Below are 20868 nucleotides of genomic sequence, written 5' to 3'. Positions count from 1 at the left end.
TTGCTAATTCTCCGGCCCGGAATGGGCTAGCAGCGGCGTGACGTTATTCACGCTGGCTCACGTGGGTCACGCCGCACGGCTACGCGCTGCTCCCCCCACCCGACCAGAAGACTCGACCGGATGGCCGCCCGCCGAGCAGCCCCGAGGTTCCAGTACCGCGACATCGAGGCTCTCCTGGACGCAGTGGAGCAGAAGAGGGACGCCCTGTATCCCGGACACGGCCGCAGGCTCGCCCCACGCCACAGCCGTCGTCTGTGGAGGGAGGTGGCAGAGGCTGTCAGCGCTGTGGCTCTGACACCACGGACAGGCACCCAGTGCCACAAGAAGGTGAACAACCTCGTCAGGGCAGCCAGGGTGAGCCCCCCTACTCCCTGCCCGATATCCCTATCCCCCATATCCCCCTTCCCCCATATCCCCCCTCCCCCATATCCCCCCTCCCCCATATCCCCCCTCTCCCCCATAGCCCCCCTCCCCATATCCCCCATCCCCCATATCCCGCCTCCACCATATCCCCCCTCCCCCACATCCCCCATATCCCCCTCCCCCATATCCCCCATATCCCCTCTCCCCCATATCCCCTCCCTCATATCCCCTCTCCCCCATATCCCCCCTCTCCCCTTCCCCATATCCCCCCTCCCCCATATCCCCCTCCCGCATATCCCCCATATCCCCTCTCCCTATATCCCCATATCCCCCCTCCCCCATATCCCCCTCCCGCATATCCCCCCCTCCCCCCTCCCCCATATCCCCCCTCCCCATATCCGCCCTCCCCCATATCCGCCCTCCCCCATATCCCCCCTCACCCATATCCCCCTCACCCATATCCCCCCTCACCCATATCCCCCTCCCCATATCCGCCCTCCCCATATCCCCCCTCCCCCATATCCCCCATCCCCCATATCCCCCTCCCCATATCCCCCCTCCCCCATGTCCCCCAAGTGGATCCAGCCCTAACCCTAACCTCTATAATACACGCGCAACCGATGGTGTGCATTCATATACCTGTCTAACACTGTTGTCTTTTACCCCTGACAGCCCCCCCACCCCTCCCCACAGGTGAAGCGCGCACACAACACCAGGGAGCATGTGAGGACTGGAGGAGGCCCAGCTGATGAGTGGCCACTGACCGAACATGAGGACAGGGCCCTGGAACTGGCTGGTGGACCTGAGGACCGGGAGGTTGCCGATGCAGAGGTCGGGGGCCCACCAGCAAGTGAGCCACCGACAGCCTGTCCCCATATCCCCCCTCCCCCATATACCCCCTACCCCATATCACCTGATCACCGCCTGCGTGTCTAACCATGCATGCTTCATTGTATATCGCAGGAGCAAACGTCGAGGCACCCATCCCTGCAGATGCAGACCGCCTGGAGTATGCCCCTCGGAGACCACGGGTGACGGAGAGACCCGGACCCTCTGGCACGCGACGCCCGCAGGATGCCCCTCGGAGACCATGGGAGACGGAGAGACCTGGAGCAACAGGGAGACGACGCCCCCGTCTCATGCAGGTGCGGCGAGGCAGGCGTGCGCCACCCAGCGACGAGGCGGGCAGCCACAGGCCCCCGTCGCAGCCGAGTCACGAAACCACAACCCAGGACACCCCGACCCAGGACACCCCTACCCAGGAAACTGAAATACAGGACAGTGACACAGAGTGGATGGGTGGAGACGAACCGCCACCCCAAAGTACCATGGACTCAGAGTCGGACGATGCGCACGACACAACGCCACTGCTATCTCCAACACCCTCCACCATCGCAGAGACACTCAGCTCGGTTGGGCACTTTAGTGATGAGGCGTCTGGTACACTCACTGGTGCGCACAACACAGCCGTCCCGGTACAGCAGTTGGAGGGAGGAGCAGCAGAGGGACCGGGCGGTCGGAGGGCAGCCTGGCGAAGGCGAACATCTGCCGCCCAGATGGATCCCGGTTTCCTGGAGTTACCTCACCCACCCATAGGTCCGATGCAACCACCGAACCTGGGACGAGGGAGGAGGGTGACGGCCAGCTTGCGGCAGCTGCAGTCGCAGGTGGAGGAGTCCACCCGCGTCCAGGAGCTGGGAGTGGTGCCGGTCATGCGTGCCACCCAGGCCGACACCGCACGGGTGGCGTCCGCGGTGGAGGCAATAGGTGCGATGGTGTCAGACATGGGGAGCGGTTTGCGAGGCCTGGGGCTTTCCGTTCAGGCGGCGTCTGTGGCCCAGGACATGGCTGCCCTCTCACAGGAGGCCATGAGCCAGCGGCAGATGGCAGAGGCGCTCAACGCCGTGGCCCAGTCCCAGCAGGCAATGGCCCAATCCCTGCAGGTCATCGCTGAGGGCATCGGCGCCATTGCCCATGTGCTAGCCGGCGTTGCACAGTCGCAGACAGGGATGGGCAACTCCCTGAGCTCCATGGCTGCAAACTTGCAGACCCTTGTCGATACCAGCACGGGCCTCCAGGACTGGCAGCGCCAGATGTCGGAGGGGCGTCGGATGGCCAGTCCGTTCGCATCCCCCACCCATGTAGAGGCCCCGGGGCCATCGGGCACCCCGAGGGAGGAGGAGCTGCTGGGGCCCGTCCCGGGTCCCCCTGTAGGGGAGGTCCCGGAACACCTCAACAGCTCAGGCTCCCCCCCTTCCGTCCCAGGTGCATGGGTGGGCAACGGGCAGGACAGGCTGGCAGCTCTCCATCCCAGTCGCCCGGGCCGCAGCCTGGCCCATTTAGGTCAGGACGCCCCAGGAAACGGCCGCCAAAGGGATCCCAAGTCAGAGGGCAGGAATCACAGGAGTCCACCTCCAGTTCTGCTTCACCGTCTGGGGAAACACCTAGGCATAGTCAAAGGGCCCTTAGGCCAAACAATTAGACACTGAGTAAGTTGGCACGGGTGCAGGGCACAGATGAGTTTTAGGGGCTAGGGCACGTGCATGCACTGCTTTTGTTATGAAAGTCAATGTTACACCTCCAGAAGCTGCCTTTGTGCTCTGTCCAAAGTGTGCGGGGGTGTCATGTACATTGAGCGCAAGTGTGTGTGTGAGGGGTGGTCTTACCTCGGCCCCAGGTGAGCCTGCCCCCTTCCCCCTGGGCCGCCCTCACCATCCCCCCGGGCAGAGGACGGGACCGTGCGCTGCAGTGTCACAGCCGCATGCAGGGATGGTCTAGGTGGATGGTGGTACTGTGGCCATGGGTCAGACATCGTCCAACGATGTGGAGCCAGGAGCTCATTGCAGAGCGGGTTGTCATCATCCTCCATGGCTTGCAATAGACACGCGTCCACCCGCAACTGTGTGAGCCCGGCCGTTGTGCCGCAGGTGGATCGGCAATGGGGGGGGTGGTGTGCATGCGGGTGGGGTTGGTGCGGTTGGGGAGGGGGGTGAGGGTGCTGGGTGGGTGGATGGGTGGGGAGGTGAGGGTGTTCGGGTGTTGCCATGGTGTGCGGTATGTGGCCATACTACCCGATTCCCACGCCCATCTAGTCAGTGAAGCGGGCGGCTATCAGTCTGTCCCGTGCCCGCTGGCCCCGCCCGCCCATGTCTAGCCCGTCTGCCCTGACCATTGCCCCCATCCCCCTCATCTGGGGAGGACTGCGCCTCTTCCTGCTGCTCCTCCACTCCGCCGTCCTCTACCTGCGGCACATCGCCCCTTTGCTGGGCTATGTTGTGCAGGACGCAGCACACTACAATGATGCGGCCGACCCTATCTGACCGATACTGGAGGGCGCCCCCTGAGAGGCCCAGGCAGCTGGAACGCATCTTGAGCACACCAAAGCACCTCTCGATCACTCCCCTTGTCGCTACATGGGCATCATTGTAGCGGTTCTCCGCGTCATTCCATGGCCTCCGTATAGGGGTCATCAGCCACGACCGCAACGGTTGCCCCCGTCGCCCAGCAACCAGCCCCTCAGCCCGGGATGGCGTCCCTCGTACATGCTGGGGATGTATGACCGCGACAACACGTATGAGTCGTGTACACTGCCCGGGTACCGGGCGCAGACGTGCAGGATAATCATGCGGTGATCGCAGACCACCTGTATGTTCATGGAATAGGTCCCCTTCCTATTGGTGAACACGGCCCTGTTATCTGCAGGTGGCCGCACGGCGACGTGCATCCCATCGATCGCGCCCTGGACCATGGGGAACCCGGCCACGGCAGCGAAGCCCACGGCCCGGGCAGCTTGGCTGGCCCGGTCCACGGGGAAGCGGATGTAGCGGTCCGCAATGGCATATAGGGCGTCTGTCACTGCCCGGATGCACCGGTGCACCGATGTCTGCGAGATGCCGGACAGATCCCCATCTGGCGTCTGGAATGACCCCGTGGCATAAAGGTTCAGGGCCACCGTAACCTTGACGGACACAGGGAGAGGGTGTCCCCCGCCAGTGCCACGCGGTGACAGGTGTGCCAGCAGGTGGCAGATGATTGCCACGGTTTCCCGGCTCATCCGGAGTCTCTCCTGCATTCCCAGTCCGTGAGGTCCTGGTACGACAGCCGGGGCCGGTACGCACGGGGCCTCCTCGGGTGCCTCCGTTGCCGTGGCGCTGAGACGTCCTCCTCCTCCTCCTTGTCCTGTCGGGCGGGTGTCCCTCCAGCCTGGGCGGCTGCCGCCTGCCTCTCTGCGGCAGCCTGCGCCGCCTCTCTGGCACGCTCCTCCTCCTCATCCAGGGCAACATGGACAATAGCGGCTGCCGCCACGGCGGCCAACATCGCTGGCTGATCGGAGAACATGATGGCCTGCAAGGGGTGGGGGGTGGGGGGGAAACGACGACATGTCATCATTGCCCGTACCCCCTCCCCAGCCAGGTGGCATGGACCGCATGGGCGCGACTGTTGGAGGATGGCACCTGGCCAGGCGGACAAACTCCCTTGCCCTCGCACCCCCAGTCCCCGGCACGCACCTCCCCAACCCCCTCCCCGTCGGTCATCTTCCCGCCCGTCCCCATCCCCTCCCAGGCACGCACCCCCCCCGTCCCCCTCCCCGGCACGCATCTTCCCGTCCCCCTCCCCGGCAGTCATCCTCCCGTCCCCCTCCTCAGCACGCACCTCCCATCCCCCTCACGGGCACGCACCCCCCCCCGTCCCCCTCCCCGTCCCCCTCCCCGGCACGCATCTCCCCGTCCTCCTCCCCGACACGCACCTCCACGTCCCCCACCTCCCCGTCCCCCTCCCCGGCAGTCATCCACCCGTCCTCCTCCCCGGCACGCACCTCCCCGTCCCCCTCCCCAGGACGCACCTCCCCATCCCCCTCCCCGGCAGTCATCCTCCCGTCCCCCTCCCCAGCACGCACCCCATCCCCCATCCCCCTCCCCGGCACGCACCTCCCCGTCCTCCTCCCCGGCACGCACCTCCCCGTCCCCCTCCCCGGCGCGCACCTCCCCGTCCTCCTCCCCGGCACGCACCTCCCCGTCCCCCTCCACGGCACGCACCTCCCCGTCCCCCTCCCCGGCAGTCATCCTCCCGTCCCCCTCCCCAGCACGCACCCCACCCCCCATCCCCCTCCCCGGCACGCACCTCCCCGTCCCCCTCCCCGGCACGCACCTCCCCGTCCCCCTCCCCGGCACGCACCTCCCCGTCCCCCTCCCCGGCACGCACCTCCCCGTCCCCCTCCCCGGCACGCACCTCCCCATCCCCCTCCCCGGCACGCACCTCCCCGTCCCCCTCCCCGGCGCGCACCTCCCCCTCCCCGGCACGCACCTCCCCATCCCCCTCCCCGGCACGCACCTCCCCGTCCCCCTCCCCGGCAGTCATCCTCCCGTCCCCCTCCCCAGCACGCACCCCACCCCCCATCCCCCTCCCCGGCACGCACCTCCCCGTCCCCCTCCCCGGCAGTCATCCTCCCGTCCCCCTCCCCAGCACGCACCCCACCCCCCATCCCCCTCCCCAGCACGCACCTCCCCGTCCCCCTCCCCGGCACGCACCTCCCCGTCCCCCTCCCCGGCAGTCATCCTCCCGTCCCCCTCCCCAGCACGCACCCCACCCCCCATCCCCCTCCCCAGCACGCACCTCCCCGTCCCCCTCCCCGGCACGCACCTCCCCGTCCCCCTCCCCGGCAGTCATCCTCCCGTCCCCCTCCCCAGCACGCACCCCACCCCCCATCCCCCTCCCCGGCACGCACCTCCCCGTCCCCCTCCCCGGCAGTCATCCTCCCGTCCCCCTCCCCAGCACGCACCCCACCCCCCATCCCCCTCCCCAGCACGCACCTCCCCGTCCCCCTCCCCGGCAGTCATCCTCCCGTCCCCCTCCCCAGCACGCACCCCACCCCCCATCCCCCTCCCCGGCACGCACCTCCCCGTCCCCCTCCTCGGCACGCACCTCCCCGTCCCCCTCCCCGGCAGTCATCCTCCCGTCCTCCTCCCCGGCACGCACCTCCCCGTCCCCCTCACGGGCACGCACCCCCCCCCGTCCCCCTCCCCGTCCTCCTCCCCGGCACGCACCTCCCCGTCCCCCTCCCCGGCAGTCATCCTCCCGTCCCCCTCCCCAGCACGCACCCCATCCCCCATCCCCCTCCCCGGCACGCACCTCCCCGTCCCCCTCCCCGGCAGTCATCCTCCCGTCCCCCTCCCCGGCACACACCTCCCTGGCACGCACCTCCCTGTCCCCCTTCCCGGCACGCACCGTCCCCCTCCCCGACACACCCCCCCGTCCCCCTCCCCGGCACGCATCTCCCCGTCCCCCTCCCCGGCACGCACCTCCCCATCCCCCTCCCCGGCAGTCATCCTCCCGTCCCCCTCCCCAGCACGCACCCCATCCCCCTCCCCGGCACGCACCTCCCCGTCCCCCTCCCCGGCAGTCATCCTCCCATCCCCCTCCCCGGCACGCACCTCCCTGGCGCGCACCTCCCCGTCCCCCTCCCCGGCATGCACCTCCCTGTCCCCCTCCCCGGCACGCACCTCCCCGTTCCCCCTCCCTGGCACGCACCTCCCCGTCCCCCTCCCCGGCAGTCATCCTCCCGTCCCCCTCCCTAGCACGCACCCCACTCCCCATCCCCCTCCCCGGCACGCACCTCCCCGTCCCCCTCCCCGGCACGCACCTCCCCGTCCCCCTCCCCGGCAGTCATCCTCCCGTCCCCGGCACTCACCCACCCTCCCGGCACTCACCCCCACTTCCGGCACTCCCCGAAGCCCACCCCACTCTACCCCCGGCTGCACACCCACCCACACACACCTCTCCCCTACACACACAGACTGCGGCCACGGCATCACCTCTCCTGCGGCCACCCCCCAGGCCGTCACCCATTTAATGATGTTTTGACCCTATCAGAGATGAAGTGTTGTTTGTAGCATACTGTATCTGTGATGAACTGTCTTGGTTTTTATTTTGTTTGCATTGCCTTTATGGAAGACTTGGCTGAGGTGAGCTGCTTTGATCTGGATTATTTCAGTAGGTTTTCTAAAGCTGTTAACAGTGTACTAATGTGGCCCTTCTGTGCATTTTCTTCTTTCACAGTTGGGTGCGAGAGTTTCTGAATGAAGAAAACCAAGGTCTAGACATATTGGTGGAGTACCTTTCATTTGCACAGTACGCAGTTACGTAAGTGTCCTTTCTGATCACTAACCAGCAAACAGTATGTATGTAAGACTTTCAATCCAGAACTGGAAAAAATCCCAGTAAAATAAAGTTTTTGTCTTTATCTTTTCTTCAATGTGAAAAGAAATGCCACATGATAGCACTTGTTCGTTATTTTTCAAGTGGTTGGCACAAACTTCCAAAGGTTGTTTGATATTTTTCCAGGAATTAGTAAGCACGAGAAATTCAGTGAAAATACTTTTACAGAACACAGTGAACCCTTATATCAAGAGAAAGACATAGGTGACAGCCACCAGTGTTTGGTCCAGATTTTGCTGTGATAATGATGGATAAATGTCAATATTTTCCTTCATTACTCCATTGAAACTGACAGCAATTTCTAGAGTCCACACATACACAGAGTAATGCAGAAATCCAGAAATGCTGTTACTGGTTCTACACCGCACACACCACACCATATCCCAGACTGGAATTAATTGGAAATCAGTTGGCTTATTGAAAACTTCCACTCTTAGGGTGTTGGTCTCGCTTTAAAATGCCTTGAAAAAATTGTATCTTGTTGACTAAAGACTTGCCATTAGTAAAGAAATAGGGCTAGGGAAATTAATAGGGCCAAAAGCCAACAAATCCCCTCAACCTAATGGCCACTTGCCTCGGGTTTTAAAAATGGTAAGTAAAGAGATAGTGGTTGCATTTGGTTTTGATCTTCCAGAACTACCTGGATTCCAGAGCAGGCCTCGTTCATTGGAAAGTAGTAAACATGATACCGCTGTTCAAGAAAGGATGGAGAGACAAAATGGCCAGCTGTGGGCCAGTTTCCTTGACATCAGTAGTAGGGAAATTGCTCGATTATTATTAAGGGCATGGTAACAGAGCATTTAGCAAAACATCATATGATTAAACAGAGTCAACACGGATATATCTAAAGAAAATCATGTTTGACAAATCTATTAGTGTTTATTTGAGACTGTAACCAGGACTGGTGCAACCACTAGGCAAATGGGGCTGTTGCCCAGGGGTTGCAAATTTGGGGGGGCAGCAAAAAAAAAATAGGATGAACTATTCATGAAACGGCTTAAGAAAACAAGTATAGTGAGTAGCCAAGAATATTGCAGGTGGAATGTAATTTATAGAAATGTGAAATGCTTCCCCTTAAGTGGTTTTATCTTCCTAGTTTGCTGTGTAGTTATTCAACAAAATACTTCAGTGTGATTGCTTGCTGACATCAGTTCTGCTGCACACCAGGATACCCCTTGGCTTGGTGCCAGATTTAAAATGCTGCAACAAAAGGGGAAAATCATGCCACTGAGATTGCTGGGCCTCTTTTTATTTTGAGGTCAGTGGCAAGAGCCATTGCTCCACCACTGACTGTAAAATCTGGGCCTTTGTATTATCAATAGTGCCTCAGACCTTTCTTTGTCCCGTGATCTCAGATTAGCTGGAAAGATCTCCTTTTAAAGGCTATATATGTCTAATCATATGGTAGGAGTAGAGGCAGCTTGCAACTTATTTGGCTTTACTGTTCTTCAAAGTACTGGCTTAAAACTGTCCAACAAAGTACTTTGATAATGTGCGTTATGTGGATTTTTCCCCCCTCACCATTTCTTCAATACGAATATAATTTGTCTGTGTCTGCATAATATATGCTGAAGAGCACGACTTAAAGAGGTGAGAAAGTAAGTTTCACTGTAACAGAACTTTGTTACCCTCTACTTAGTTGTATTATTTAGGTAATATTGAGATTTGTTATGGAGCATAGATTGCCAGCCTAGGGAGTAAAGCCCAGGTTAATTCTATCCAGTTAGCCACTTGCCTTCTACTCCAATAGCTGCACTACATATGCATTTTGGGATATGTTGATTTGATGACCTCTTGTTTGTTAACGTCAGATATGTTTGACCTTGGGCTGGATTCTCTGCTCTCGGGATTCTCCGTTGCACCGGCAGCCCTTGGGATTTCCCGACGGCGTGGGATTGCCCACAATGGGAAACCCACTGGCCGGCTGGCGAGACGGAGAATCCTGGGGGCGGGACGGAAAATCCCTCCCTTTATTTTTGATTAATGGATACTTTTTTAAATCTGATTTTATGCAACTTGCCTCTAGATTTGATTTTGAAAGTGTGGAAAATAATGTGGAAAATGCAGTGGATAAATCCAAACCTTGGAGCCGGTCTATTGAGGATTTACATCGAGGTAGTAATCTGCCATCACCTGTTGGTAACAGCCTGGCCCGGTCTTCCAGGCATTCGACATTACGGTAGGTTGATGACAGAAAACCTCTACTTTTTATGCTAGGGAGTTAATCATAGTGTGATTTCATTTTTTTAAAAGTTGTGATGAAGACAAATCTAAACTTGCATATCATTTTATATCTTCTGTCAACTTGGTCCATTTGAGGTGGAATCTTCAACCTAACATCCTCACTGGTTACAAACATCCTGGGCGAGATTCTCTGGCCTCACCATGGCGTGTTTCTCGGCAGCAGGATGCGGCCCGCCATTGGCCAGTGGCGGGATCTTCTGGTCCTGCCGCTGTCAATGGGATTAGCCATTAAATCCACGCCATGCCACTGGGAATCCTGTGGTGGGGTGTGCCGTCGGCAGAACCGGAAGATTCTGCTTACCTGAACAGCTGGAAGATCTCGCCCACTGGCAAAAACAACTTGGATCATAAACCCACTTAATTTTTTAACAATTTAAAAAATATCATATGTAGACACGAAGATAATGGTTAAACCAAATTTATTTTAACTCAAAAGTAAAAATGCACCCGTACAATACAGCACTAGTGTCCCAGGACTAACAGTAACACCCAGTCCAGGTCTGGGACGGTACTTAAAGGCTCGATAATGGGGCGCAGCTGGATGGGCCTTCGCCTGTTACCATGGGGAACCTGTACTCTACGAGCCCCACAGGGAGATCAGTGAGTGGTCCCTCATAATCCTCATGAGGGTTATCACAACCCGTCCTCTCCCTCACTCTGACGACCATGAGGTCACCTTCGCTGCTTCATAGGTTTCCTCCGGGTGCCCCGGTTTCCAACCACAGTCCAAAGACGTGCAGGTTAGGTAGATTGGCCATGATAAATTGCCCTTAGTGACGAAAAAGGTTAGGAGGGGTTATTGGGTTATGGGGATAGGGTGGAATTGGGGGCTTCAGTGGATCGGTGCTGACTTGAAGGGCCGAAGGGCCTCCTTCTGCACTGTATGTTCTATGTAAGCGGCCTCGAGTTCATAGTCAGTGGAGTCGGATCTGGTGGGGGTAAAGCAGACCGCGGAATCGTCACTTCCGCACTGAGGTTGAAGTGCCACTGATGGTTGTTACCCACCAACGTCAATTTCTGGTTGCGAGTCCATCCCCTCAGTCTCCATGTCAGAGCATGAGTCTCCGTCCTCTTGGGGAGGGGGAGGGGACTCCTGGGTGTACTATGGGTTGAGTCTCCTGCCTGGCAGTAGGTTCCAAGGACATTGAGGGCGTTACCCCACCTGAAGTAGTTTCCGTGGTCGAGGGCTTCCTGCTCTGATGATGGTCCACATGCCCTCTCCCTGGCCTTGACCTTGTATGACACGGGGTCAGTCTTCGAAACTACCACCCCTGGGATATAAATAAAAAAATAATCGCTTTTTGTCACAAGTAGGCTTCAATGAAGTTACTGCGAAAAGCCCCTAGTCGCCATATTCCGGCGCCCGTTCGGGGAGGTTGTTACGGGAATTGAACCCGCGCTGCTGGCCTTGTTCTACATTACAAGCCAGCTGTTTAGCCCACTGTGCTAAAACAGGGACCCATCTCTGAAATTGCGAATGTAGACAGTATCTCCCAGCCTGAGAGTCCTATCGATTCGTCGGGTGTCATAATTTTGCTTTAGATTCTCCTGTTTTGACTCCACTTTTCCACTAAAATTGGTAAACAGTAGAAGGTGTTTAGTACGGAGGGGTCGGCTCATCAGCACTTCTGCTGGCATAACTCCTGTTGTAAGGTGACGTGACAAGGAACCGAGCCAGTTTGATGTTGAGCGAGCTGGTGGTCTGTTTATTCATACTGTTTTAAACGTTTGGACGGTCTGCTCGGCCAAGCCATTAGAAAATGGGGTTGGGCGCTGTCCGAATGTGCTTCATCCCACTGGGCCTAGTGAATGTCTGGAATTATCCACTGGTGAAGGGGGTCCCATTGTCGGACACGAGGACCTCCGGTATCCCATGAGTGCTAAATGATTGATGCAGATTATCTCTAGTAGAAGTGGAAGTAGTGGAGGACATCCGATTTATGTACATCCATTAAAATGGATGTCGACCAAGATCAAAAACATTGACCCCATAAATGGCCTGGTGAAGTCCGCATGTACCCCTACCCAAGGCCTTTGTGGCCATAGGGTGTCTTTGGATTCCGCCGTTTAGGATCATGTGGTGCAGTTTCGTCATCATGAGGTCTTTCTGGGTCCATGTCTGGATCTGCCTGCTGGATATAGGCAGGGTGTCCATTCTCGGGCCGGGGGGGGGAGTGGGGAGAAGAGGTGTGTAGTGAGTTTGTGGGTAACGGTAGGCTACTCAGAGTGCCAAAATTGGCCTTGCGCGCTCTTGGGCGGTGCCCGAAGCAGTATTCATATGGTGCCAACAAGAGTGCTCAGCACTGAATCCAAGTCAAGGCAACGGATGGGATCTCCTTGTCCTCGTTAATAAGACCCAACAGGGGTTTATGGTCCGAGATTATCGTAAAGTGTTGGCCTTAGAGTTAGTGATTGGATTTCTTCACTCCGAATATCATGGTCAGATGTTCTTTTTCGATTTCTGCATAGCATGGCTCTGCATCTGCAAGAGTTTGTGAAGTATATGCAATCGGTTGCTCTGTGCCATCATCCCAATGATGGGAAAGGATCGCCCCTACTCCGTAGGGAGAGGATTTGCATGCTGGTACCAGTGGCCTTGTGGGATCGAAATGCGGCAAGATATTGGATGACAGTAGCTGTTGCTTCATTTTTGTGAATGCTTCGTCCTGTGGCACCTTCCATGACCAGTAAGGTGGCCTAGTTGCGGATGCATTTCCCATAATAATTGATGAGGCCTAGGCATGACTTCAATTCTGTCGTGTCTCATGGGGTCGGCGTCCCTTTTATGGCCTTCACTTTGTCCTCTACAAGGTCTTTATCGGCGCGTTAACCAAGGTATGTCACCTCGCCCGCCTGCTTGAGGCGGATGCCTGCATCGGAGAATTGTCGCAGGACTTCCTCCAAGTTTGCCAGGTGTTCCTTGTCAGTGGCTCCTGTGATAAACACATCATCCAGGTAAACTGCCACCCTTGGGAGCCCTTGAAGGATATTTTCCATTACACGGTGGAAAGTGGTGCACGCCAATGGGACACCAAAAAGCAGGTGGGTGTTTCATACAACACTTTATGGATGTTGATAGTGTCACTCTTCCTGAATGCCATATCGAGCTACAGCTGGAGTTGCGCTTAGCTCATGCCCAGCTTGGTAAATGTGTGGCCTCCAGCCAGCTTAGTGTAGAGATCTTCAATAGGGAAATGGTCAAGGCGGGGGGCTCTGTTGACAATCAATTTATAGTCTCCACAAAGATAGACTGTTTTGTTGAGTTTTAGTAATGGAACCATAGGCGCAGCACATTCCACAAACTGTACTGATCGTATGATGCCAAGGTGCTCCAGAGACCCAAGTTCAGCCTCTACCTTGGTAATTGAGGCACGATCAATTTGACTGGAGATGAAGTTGAATCCAAACTGAGGCTTTATTAGTATCAGATGTGTGGTCTCCCACAGCAGCTGGCGAAATGGCTGCGAGCTGGAGGCCACGCATATTTATACCCCGCCTCCTGGGTGGAGCTAGCATGCAGGGGCCACAGGTGAACCTGTAGTGCAGGTTCTACCGTACAACCTCTAATATCAGAACACAGTGGTTTACCACATTCACCCCCTGTTAAAATTGAGTCTGGTGGGGGTGGCGGATAACTATATACAATTAGAAATGTTAATATTTACAGAGCAGCAAAAAACAATGTCTCTTGGCATCCGGCGGGCCGGTCAGAGGTTCAGCCGGTCCGGTGCCTTGATGGTTCTTTGAGATTGGCGAAGTGCTGACGGCGATGTGGGCGCTGTCGTGGTCGAAGTTGACTCCGGGAGCGTGCCAAAATCCTCTTCATCGACAGGCGTGGGTAGGGGGAGGACAGATGGTCCTGGGGGGGGGGGTGATGGGAGCGGCGGGGGAGGGGAGGGTGGCGCCGGGGGTGGAACCTGCTGGTGCCAGGTCCCTGAGGGAGACGGTATCCTGGCAGCCGTCGGGGAACGCCACTTAGGCGTACTGTGGGTTTGTGTGGAGTAGGTGCACCCTCTCTACCAACGGATCCGCCTTGTGGAGCCGCACATGTTTACGGAGAAGCGCGGTTCCCAGAGCTGTAAACCAAGTTGGGAGCGATATCCCGGATGTGGACTTCCTGGGGAAGGCAAAAAGACGTTCATGCGGTGTACTGTTAGTGGCAGTGCAGAGTAATGAGCGAATGGAATGTAGTGTATCAGGGAGGACCTCTTGCCAGCAGGAGGCCGGGAGATTCCTGGACCGCAGGGCCAACTGGACGGCCCTCCATACCGTCCCGTTCTCCCTTTCTACCTGTCCGTTTCCCCGGGGGTTGTAGCTCATCGTTCTGTTGGAGGCGATACCCCTGCTGAGCAGGGACTAACGTACCTCATCACTCATGAATGAGGATCCCCTGTCACTGTGGATGTAGGCGAGGAAGCCGAACAGAGTGAAGATAGAATTGAGGGCTTTAATGACGGTGGCAGACATCATGTCGGGGCGTGGGATGGCGAAGGGAAACCGGGAGTATTCATCGATCACACTGAGGAAATATGTGTGTCGATCGGAGGAGGGGAGGGGGTCGTTGAAATCCACACTGAGGCGTTCAAAGGGGCGCGAGGCCTTCACCAGGCGCGCGCGGTCCAGCCGGTAGAAGTGCGGCTTGCACTCCGCACAGACCTGGCAATCCCTGGTGATTGTCCTTACTTCCTCGACGGAGTAGGGCAAATTTTGTGCCTTAATGAAATGGTACAACCGAGTGACCCCTGGGTGACAAAGGCTGTCGTGCAGGGTCCGGAGTTGGTCTACATGTGCGCTGGCATATGTACCTCGGGATAGGGCGTCCGGGGGCTCGTTGAGTTTGCCAGGGCGATACTTAATCTCATAATTATAGGTGGAGAGCTCGATCCTCCACCGCAAGATTTTATCATTTTTGACCTTGCCCCGCTGTGTGTTGTTGAACATGAAGGCTACCAACCGTTGGTCAGTGAGGAGAGTAAATCTCCTGCCGGCCAGGTAATGCGTCCAATGTCGCACAGACTCAACGGTAGCCTGGGCCTCTTTTTCGGCGGATGAGTACCGAATTTCGGAGGCATGGAGGGTGCAGGAAAAGAAGGCCACGGGCCTGCCTGCCTGATTGAGGGTGGCGGCAAGGGCAACGTCCAATGCGTCGCTTTCTACTTGGAATGGAAGTGTTTCGTCTACAGCGTGCTTTCCAGCTTTGGCAATATCAGCTCTGATCCGGGCGAAGGCCTGTTGGGCCTCAGCCGTCAGGGGGAAGTGAGTGGACTGTATGAATGGGCGGGCCTAGTCCGCATAGTTTGGGACCCACTGCGTGTAATATGAGAAGAACCCCCAGGCAACGTTTGAGGGCCTTGGGGCAGTGGGGGAGGGGGAGCTCCATGAGGGGGCGCATGTGGTCGGGATCGGGCCCCAGAACTCCGTTCTGGATCACGTAGCCGAGGATGGCTAAGCGGTTTGTGCGGAACACACACTTCTCCTTGTTCTACATGACGTTGAGGAGAGTGGCGGTGCGGAGAAATTTAGGAAGGTTGGCATCGTGGTCCTGCTGGTCATGCCCGCAGATGGTCACATTGTCTAGGTACGGAAACGTGGCCCGCAAACCGTACCGGTCGACCATTCGGTCCATCTCCCTTTGGAAGACCGAAACCCCGTTGGTGACGCCAAAGGGGACCCTAAGGAAGTGAAATAGCCGACCGTCTGCCTCGAAGGCGGTGTATGGACTGTCCGATTTACGGATGGGGAGCTGGTGGTAGGGGGATTTCAGGTCCACCGTTGAGGAGACCCGGTACTGTGCAATCTGGTTAACCATGTCAGATATGTGTGGGAGGGGGTACGCGTCGAGCTGCGTGTACCTGTTGATGGTCTGGCTGTAGTCCACGACCATTCGTTTTATCTCCCCAGATTTAACCACTACCATTTGAGCTCTCCGGGGGCTGTTGCTGGCCTCGATGATGCCTTCCCGAAGCAACTGCTGGACCTCGGTCCTGATGAAGGCCTTATCCTGGGTGCTGTACCGTCTGCTCCTGGTGGTGACGGGTTTTCAATCTGGAGTTTGATTGGCAAAGAGTGAAGGAGGATCGACCTTTAGGGTCGCGAGGCCGCACACAGTGAGGGGTGGTAAGGGTCCGCCGAATTTAAGTGTCAGGCTCTGGAGGTTGCACTGGAAATCCAGGCCGAGGATAAGTGCAGCGCAGAGGCTAGGGAGGATGGAGAGGCGAAAGCCGTGGAACTCTACGCCTTGGACTGTGAGCATGACCGTGCAGTACCCCCGGATCGCTACGCGATGGGATCCGGAGGCCAGGGAGATTTTTTGATTGGTAGGGTGTACCTTAAGGGAGCAGCGCCTTACCGTATTTGGGTGTACAAAGCTCTCGGTGCTCCCGGAGTCCAGTAGGCAGGAGGTCACATGGCCGTTGACTTTCACGCTGGTGGATGCGTTGGTCAGGTTATGTCGAGAGCCATGGAGGCGAGCTGTGGTTGATCGTCGGGTAGTGAGGGGGCCGTTGAGTTGAGGTCCTGGAATGCCGTTGCTGTCCATGTGCTGCGGTTACAAAATGGCGGTGCCCATGAAACGCACGTGTTGCGTGGAGGCGAAGATGGCCCATTGGTCGCACATGGCCTGGGAGGAGAGGAGGGTGGCGGCGCCCATTGTCCGTGACCGGTGGGGGGTGGGTGCTGAGCGGGCCTGTCACACCGCAGCGAAGTGGCCCTTCTTCCCGCAGGCCATACAAAGGGCAGCGCGGGCCGGGCAGCGTTGGCGGGGGTGTATTTGCTGGCCGCAAAATTAGCACCGGGCCCCCCGGGGATCGCTGGCTGGCGCGTAGCGCAGGCGTATTGGGTGGGTAGCGCCCCCGCTGGGGAGGCTGCGTGTGGGGCCCATGTAGCATAGGAGGAGTGGGCCGCGCGGTTGGGGGCGTAGGACTGGATATTGCGCAGGGTGACCGTCATGGAGAGCGCTAGTGTTTTAGTCTCTGCGAGGTCGCGCGTGGCCCCTTCCATGAGCCGCTGCCTGATAATATCAGACCCAATCCCAGTCACAAAAGCGTCTCGCATAAGGAGATCTGAGTGCTCCTTAGCTGTAACGTCCTGGCAGTCACAGTCCCGAATGAGTGGGATCAGGGCCCTCCAGAAGTCCTCGATTGACTCACCAGGTAGTTGAGTACGAGTTGCGAGCGCGTGCCTGGCGAGGAGGGTGTTCGTCTTCTGTTCATCATTTTCTTTGAGTCGAGTCATGGCATCAGCGTAATTGGGTGCATCCTGGATCAGCGGAAAGACTTTGGAGCTGAGTCTGGAGTACAATATCTGGATCTTCTGAGCCTCTGGAACAGGGGTCGGCGCCGCGTTGATATACGCTTCAAAACAAGCTAGTCAGTGCTGGAAGTCCTTTCTGGCGTCGCTGGAGTGTGGATCCAGCTGCAGGCAATCTGGTTTGATACGGAGGTCCATCTTCTGAATCTGATACTAATAAATTGAGGCACGATCAATTTGGCTGGAGACGAAGTTGAATCCAAACTGAGGCTTTATTAGTATCAGATGTGTGGCCTCCCCCAGCAGCTGGCGAAATGGCTGCGAGCTGGAGGCCACGCATATTTATACCCTGTCTCCTGGGCGGAGCTAGCATGCAGGGGCCACAGATGAACCTGTAGTGCAGGTTCTACCGTACAACCTCTAATATCAGAACACAGTGGTTTACCACAGTAATCAAGGAATAAACGACCAGTTTTGCCCGGAAATATTTAGGCAGGACCTCCTGGTGCATGTAGATCTTTGCCCTTGCGTCTTTAATCTTGCACCTCGGGATATTTCCCAACGTCTTCAAACAGACCCCTGGCTTGTATCCTGAAGGTCTACTGCCAGTCCAATTGGATTTTTTGCAGCCAGTCAGTTGACTGGGTCCTGGTCCGTGTACGACGGTGAGGAGAAGTTGGACCATCTGTCGCCCATGGGCGACCAGGGTCACGGGTATTCCTACGATTTGTAGGGCTCCGCCATGTACACGGCCAACCTGGCCTTGGTGCCCCACAGGCACAGGGGTGTAATGCCGGCTTGGAACGTCTACTCCCCCACAATGGAGACGACGGCCCCGGTGTCCACTTCCATTTGCAATCGGTGATCATTGACCTGGATTTTAATTTTAATAGGGGCAGCATTGGGCGTGGTGATGCAGTTCAACTGCATTAGTTTGTCCTATTCGGGCTGGTGAATTTTCAGGGCCCGGGCCTGAGGTGCCTTTAGCTTCCGGCCTGGACAAAATGCGTACTGACGATTCTGGCAGCCTTGCCTTGGGTGTATTTTTCAGCTGCAGGTATAGCACTCTCATGACTGCTCCCCAAAGTCCTCCTGGGAAGCTTCTCTAACAGTCCTGGAGTTTTGCTGTCGTTGGCCCATGTCCTTGTGCGCCGTGGCTGTGTAGTGACCAGGTGGTGGGTGGGGCGCAGAGGTGCTTTCTTCGGAGAGTCTGGTTTATAAATATGGAAGACGTTAGACACTAAGAACGCTGCAGCCCACTCAACCTTGGAAATCCTGGGCCTCTTTTACAGCATTTTCCAGGGACAGCGCCAGTTCTATGGCTCTTTTAAGATCATGAGTGGATTTGGCAAGCAGTTTTCTCTGTGTCGTGACTTTGTTTATCCCACAATCTAGAGAATTTTTACAGTAACTTCATTGTAGTGTTAATGTAAGCCTACTTGCGACAATAAAGATTATTATTATTATACCAGCCAGTCCCATAGCATCTCCTGCAGGGATGGCCCATACTCACAGTGCTCAGCCAGTTTCTTGTGCCTGGTCAGGAACAATGTTGCAGGCATTCCAGAGAGCCTTCCGGCTGTATTGAACCAATAGTGCTGGAGAATAACTGATAATCTTGGGTCGTAGTGGTTTATCACAAAGTCCACCAACTCAGTAAAAGATTTTAATCCGAGGCCGCTGGGTAAATTATGCCCTTAATGATGCCGAATATCTGCGCTCCACAGGCAGTCAAAAGGATTACCTTCTACCGGTCGTCACCCTCTATGCCATTCATACAAAATAAATAGTGCATTATTTTGGCATACTGGGTCCAATCCTCCAAACCCACATCATATGGCTCAGGTTTCCCAAATGACGGCATTTCTGGGCTGTCCTCGTACCCTTCTTACTGGAGGTGTTTTTCTTTTAAGCAGGGTTGTCCAGAATCCCGTTCTTGTTCCTTGTCGCCAGTGTAGTAATCCAGGAGACAGGACGATAAAGGTTAAACCAAATTTATTTTCACTCAAAAGTAAAGCTTCAACCATGACATACAAACCTAGCAGGAACTCCCAGTCCGGATCTGGAAAGGTATTTAAAAGGCTCGTTAACGAGTCCCAGCTGGATGGGCCTCCTCCTGTTACTATAGGAACCCGTACTCCACAAGCTCCACAGGGAGATCAATGAGTGATCCCTCATGATCCTCATAAGGGTTATCACTTCTTACTAATGCTGTTCATTGCAAGGTGTTATATTGCCACTTAAATGTTAGTACATATTCTTTGCAGCTGAATATGAGCACGCTTCACCAATAAAACAAACATTTATATTTTCAAATGGTGCTGTCTGCCTTTATTTTCCTCAGTTTGGTCCTCTCCAGAACCAACCCTTTCTTACATATTTTCCTCACCTGGGTATTCCGCACCATTACTGACAACCGTGTTCTTTCATCAGATGGCAAAATTTGCCTTGTGGGTTGGATGGTCAAGCTCTACTTTTCCGTCCTGAACTTAAGTTTTCTCCTAAAGATTAAACCTTCTACTTCTGACCAAGAAGTCCGAGGGAATTGAGAAAGAATTTCTCTGAGAAACACCAGTTCTCAATGTAAGAAAGCGGGGCACCGATATGCTTTGTGGATTGAACCCTGCCACCCCTGGAGAGTAGTGCATAGCTGCGCTGTAACATCAAAATGAAATGGAGTAATCGATAACAAAAGAAAACAAAATCCTACTCATAAATTTTACAATAATAATCATTGTGAGTATTCTTATTTCAAGATGCAATATCAACCACTTAAAATCACAGAGGATCTCCATTGCTAATTCAGATAAATGTTAGAAACATTCGTCACCGTCTTACACTAGTTCTCCTGAAGCCATCCTTCTAGGTTCTAGGTCTAGGGAAGTCTGCTGAGAAGACTAAGTGGGCTTGAGCCTTTAGCTGGTTGTGTTCAAGTAGAAACATTCCTATAGTCGATCAGAGATCATTGCTAAATATAAACGGTGATAGCTTTGGGCAGATCGGTGGTGGATTAGCATACAACGTGACTACAACACAAGGCTTGCTAAGAACTCCAACTCAAACACGTGCTTATCACATCAGCTAAGGAACAGTTTCTGTTCATCCACCAGTCACTGGATTAGTTTGTTTTTAGGTTGCAGTTAAAATCTGCAGTATGATCCTTAAAATGTATTCTAAATGGGGCTATTGTTCTCAGATGAATAGAAAATGTTATCCCAGGATCCTGTCTAGCACAGACATCACTAACAGATGAGCAATTGTGATCTCAATTGTTCAGATGACTGTCCAAGAAATACATCCTGGTTTTAAAATTTATACTGCTTTCATAGAATTTACAGTGCAAAAGGAGGCCATTCGGCACCCTACCCAAGGTCAACACCTCCACCCTATCCCCATAACCCAGTAACCTCACCCAACACTAAGGGCAATTTTGGACACTAAGGGCAATTTATCATGGTCAATCCACCTAACCTGCACATCTTTGGACTGTGGGAGGAAACCGGAGCACCCGGAGGAAACCCCCGCACACACGGGGAGGATGTGCAGACTCCACACAGACAGTGACCCAAGCCGGGAATCGAACCTGGGACCCTGGAGCTGTGAAGCAATTGTGCTATTCACAATGCTACCGTGCTGCCCTTTCTCCTTTCACCTTGCCAACCAAAGTATGTAAATGAAAAGTGTTTTACTGTTTGCATTAATGTTAAATAGGATTTCTTTTTCCCTTGCTTTAACTTGTTAATTATTTTTTGAGAAAATGTTTACCCTGCACCTTTTCTTTCTTGTCCTTTCTAAATT

The 20868-nt window shown here is 55.6% G+C and overlaps 1 protein-coding gene across 8 annotated transcripts in view; it reads left to right on the top strand.

Annotated features, from left to right (window-relative positions):
• LOC140390359 (formin-like protein 2) overlaps positions 1-20868 on the top strand; it is a 378101-nt gene that overhangs the window by 246527 nt on the left and 110706 nt on the right. For all 8 annotated transcript variants that reach the window (XR_011934621.1, XM_072475506.1, XM_072475489.1 and 5 more), the window contains exons 5-6: positions 7420-7503; positions 9605-9757. Coding sequence is in view for 7 of the 8 variants with exons in the window: in XM_072475506.1 (XP_072331607.1) it covers positions 7420-7503; positions 9605-9757 (237 nt within the window). In the remaining variant the exon portion in view is untranslated. The remainder of the gene's footprint in view (positions 1-7419; positions 7504-9604; positions 9758-20868) is intronic.

The sequence above is a fragment of the Scyliorhinus torazame genome, chromosome 2 (genome assembly GCF_047496885.1).
Source record: "Scyliorhinus torazame isolate Kashiwa2021f chromosome 2, sScyTor2.1, whole genome shotgun sequence".
NCBI classification, from domain to species: Eukaryota; Metazoa; Chordata; class Chondrichthyes; order Carcharhiniformes; family Scyliorhinidae; genus Scyliorhinus; species Scyliorhinus torazame.
This window is presented reverse-complemented; position numbering and strand designations above follow the sequence as displayed.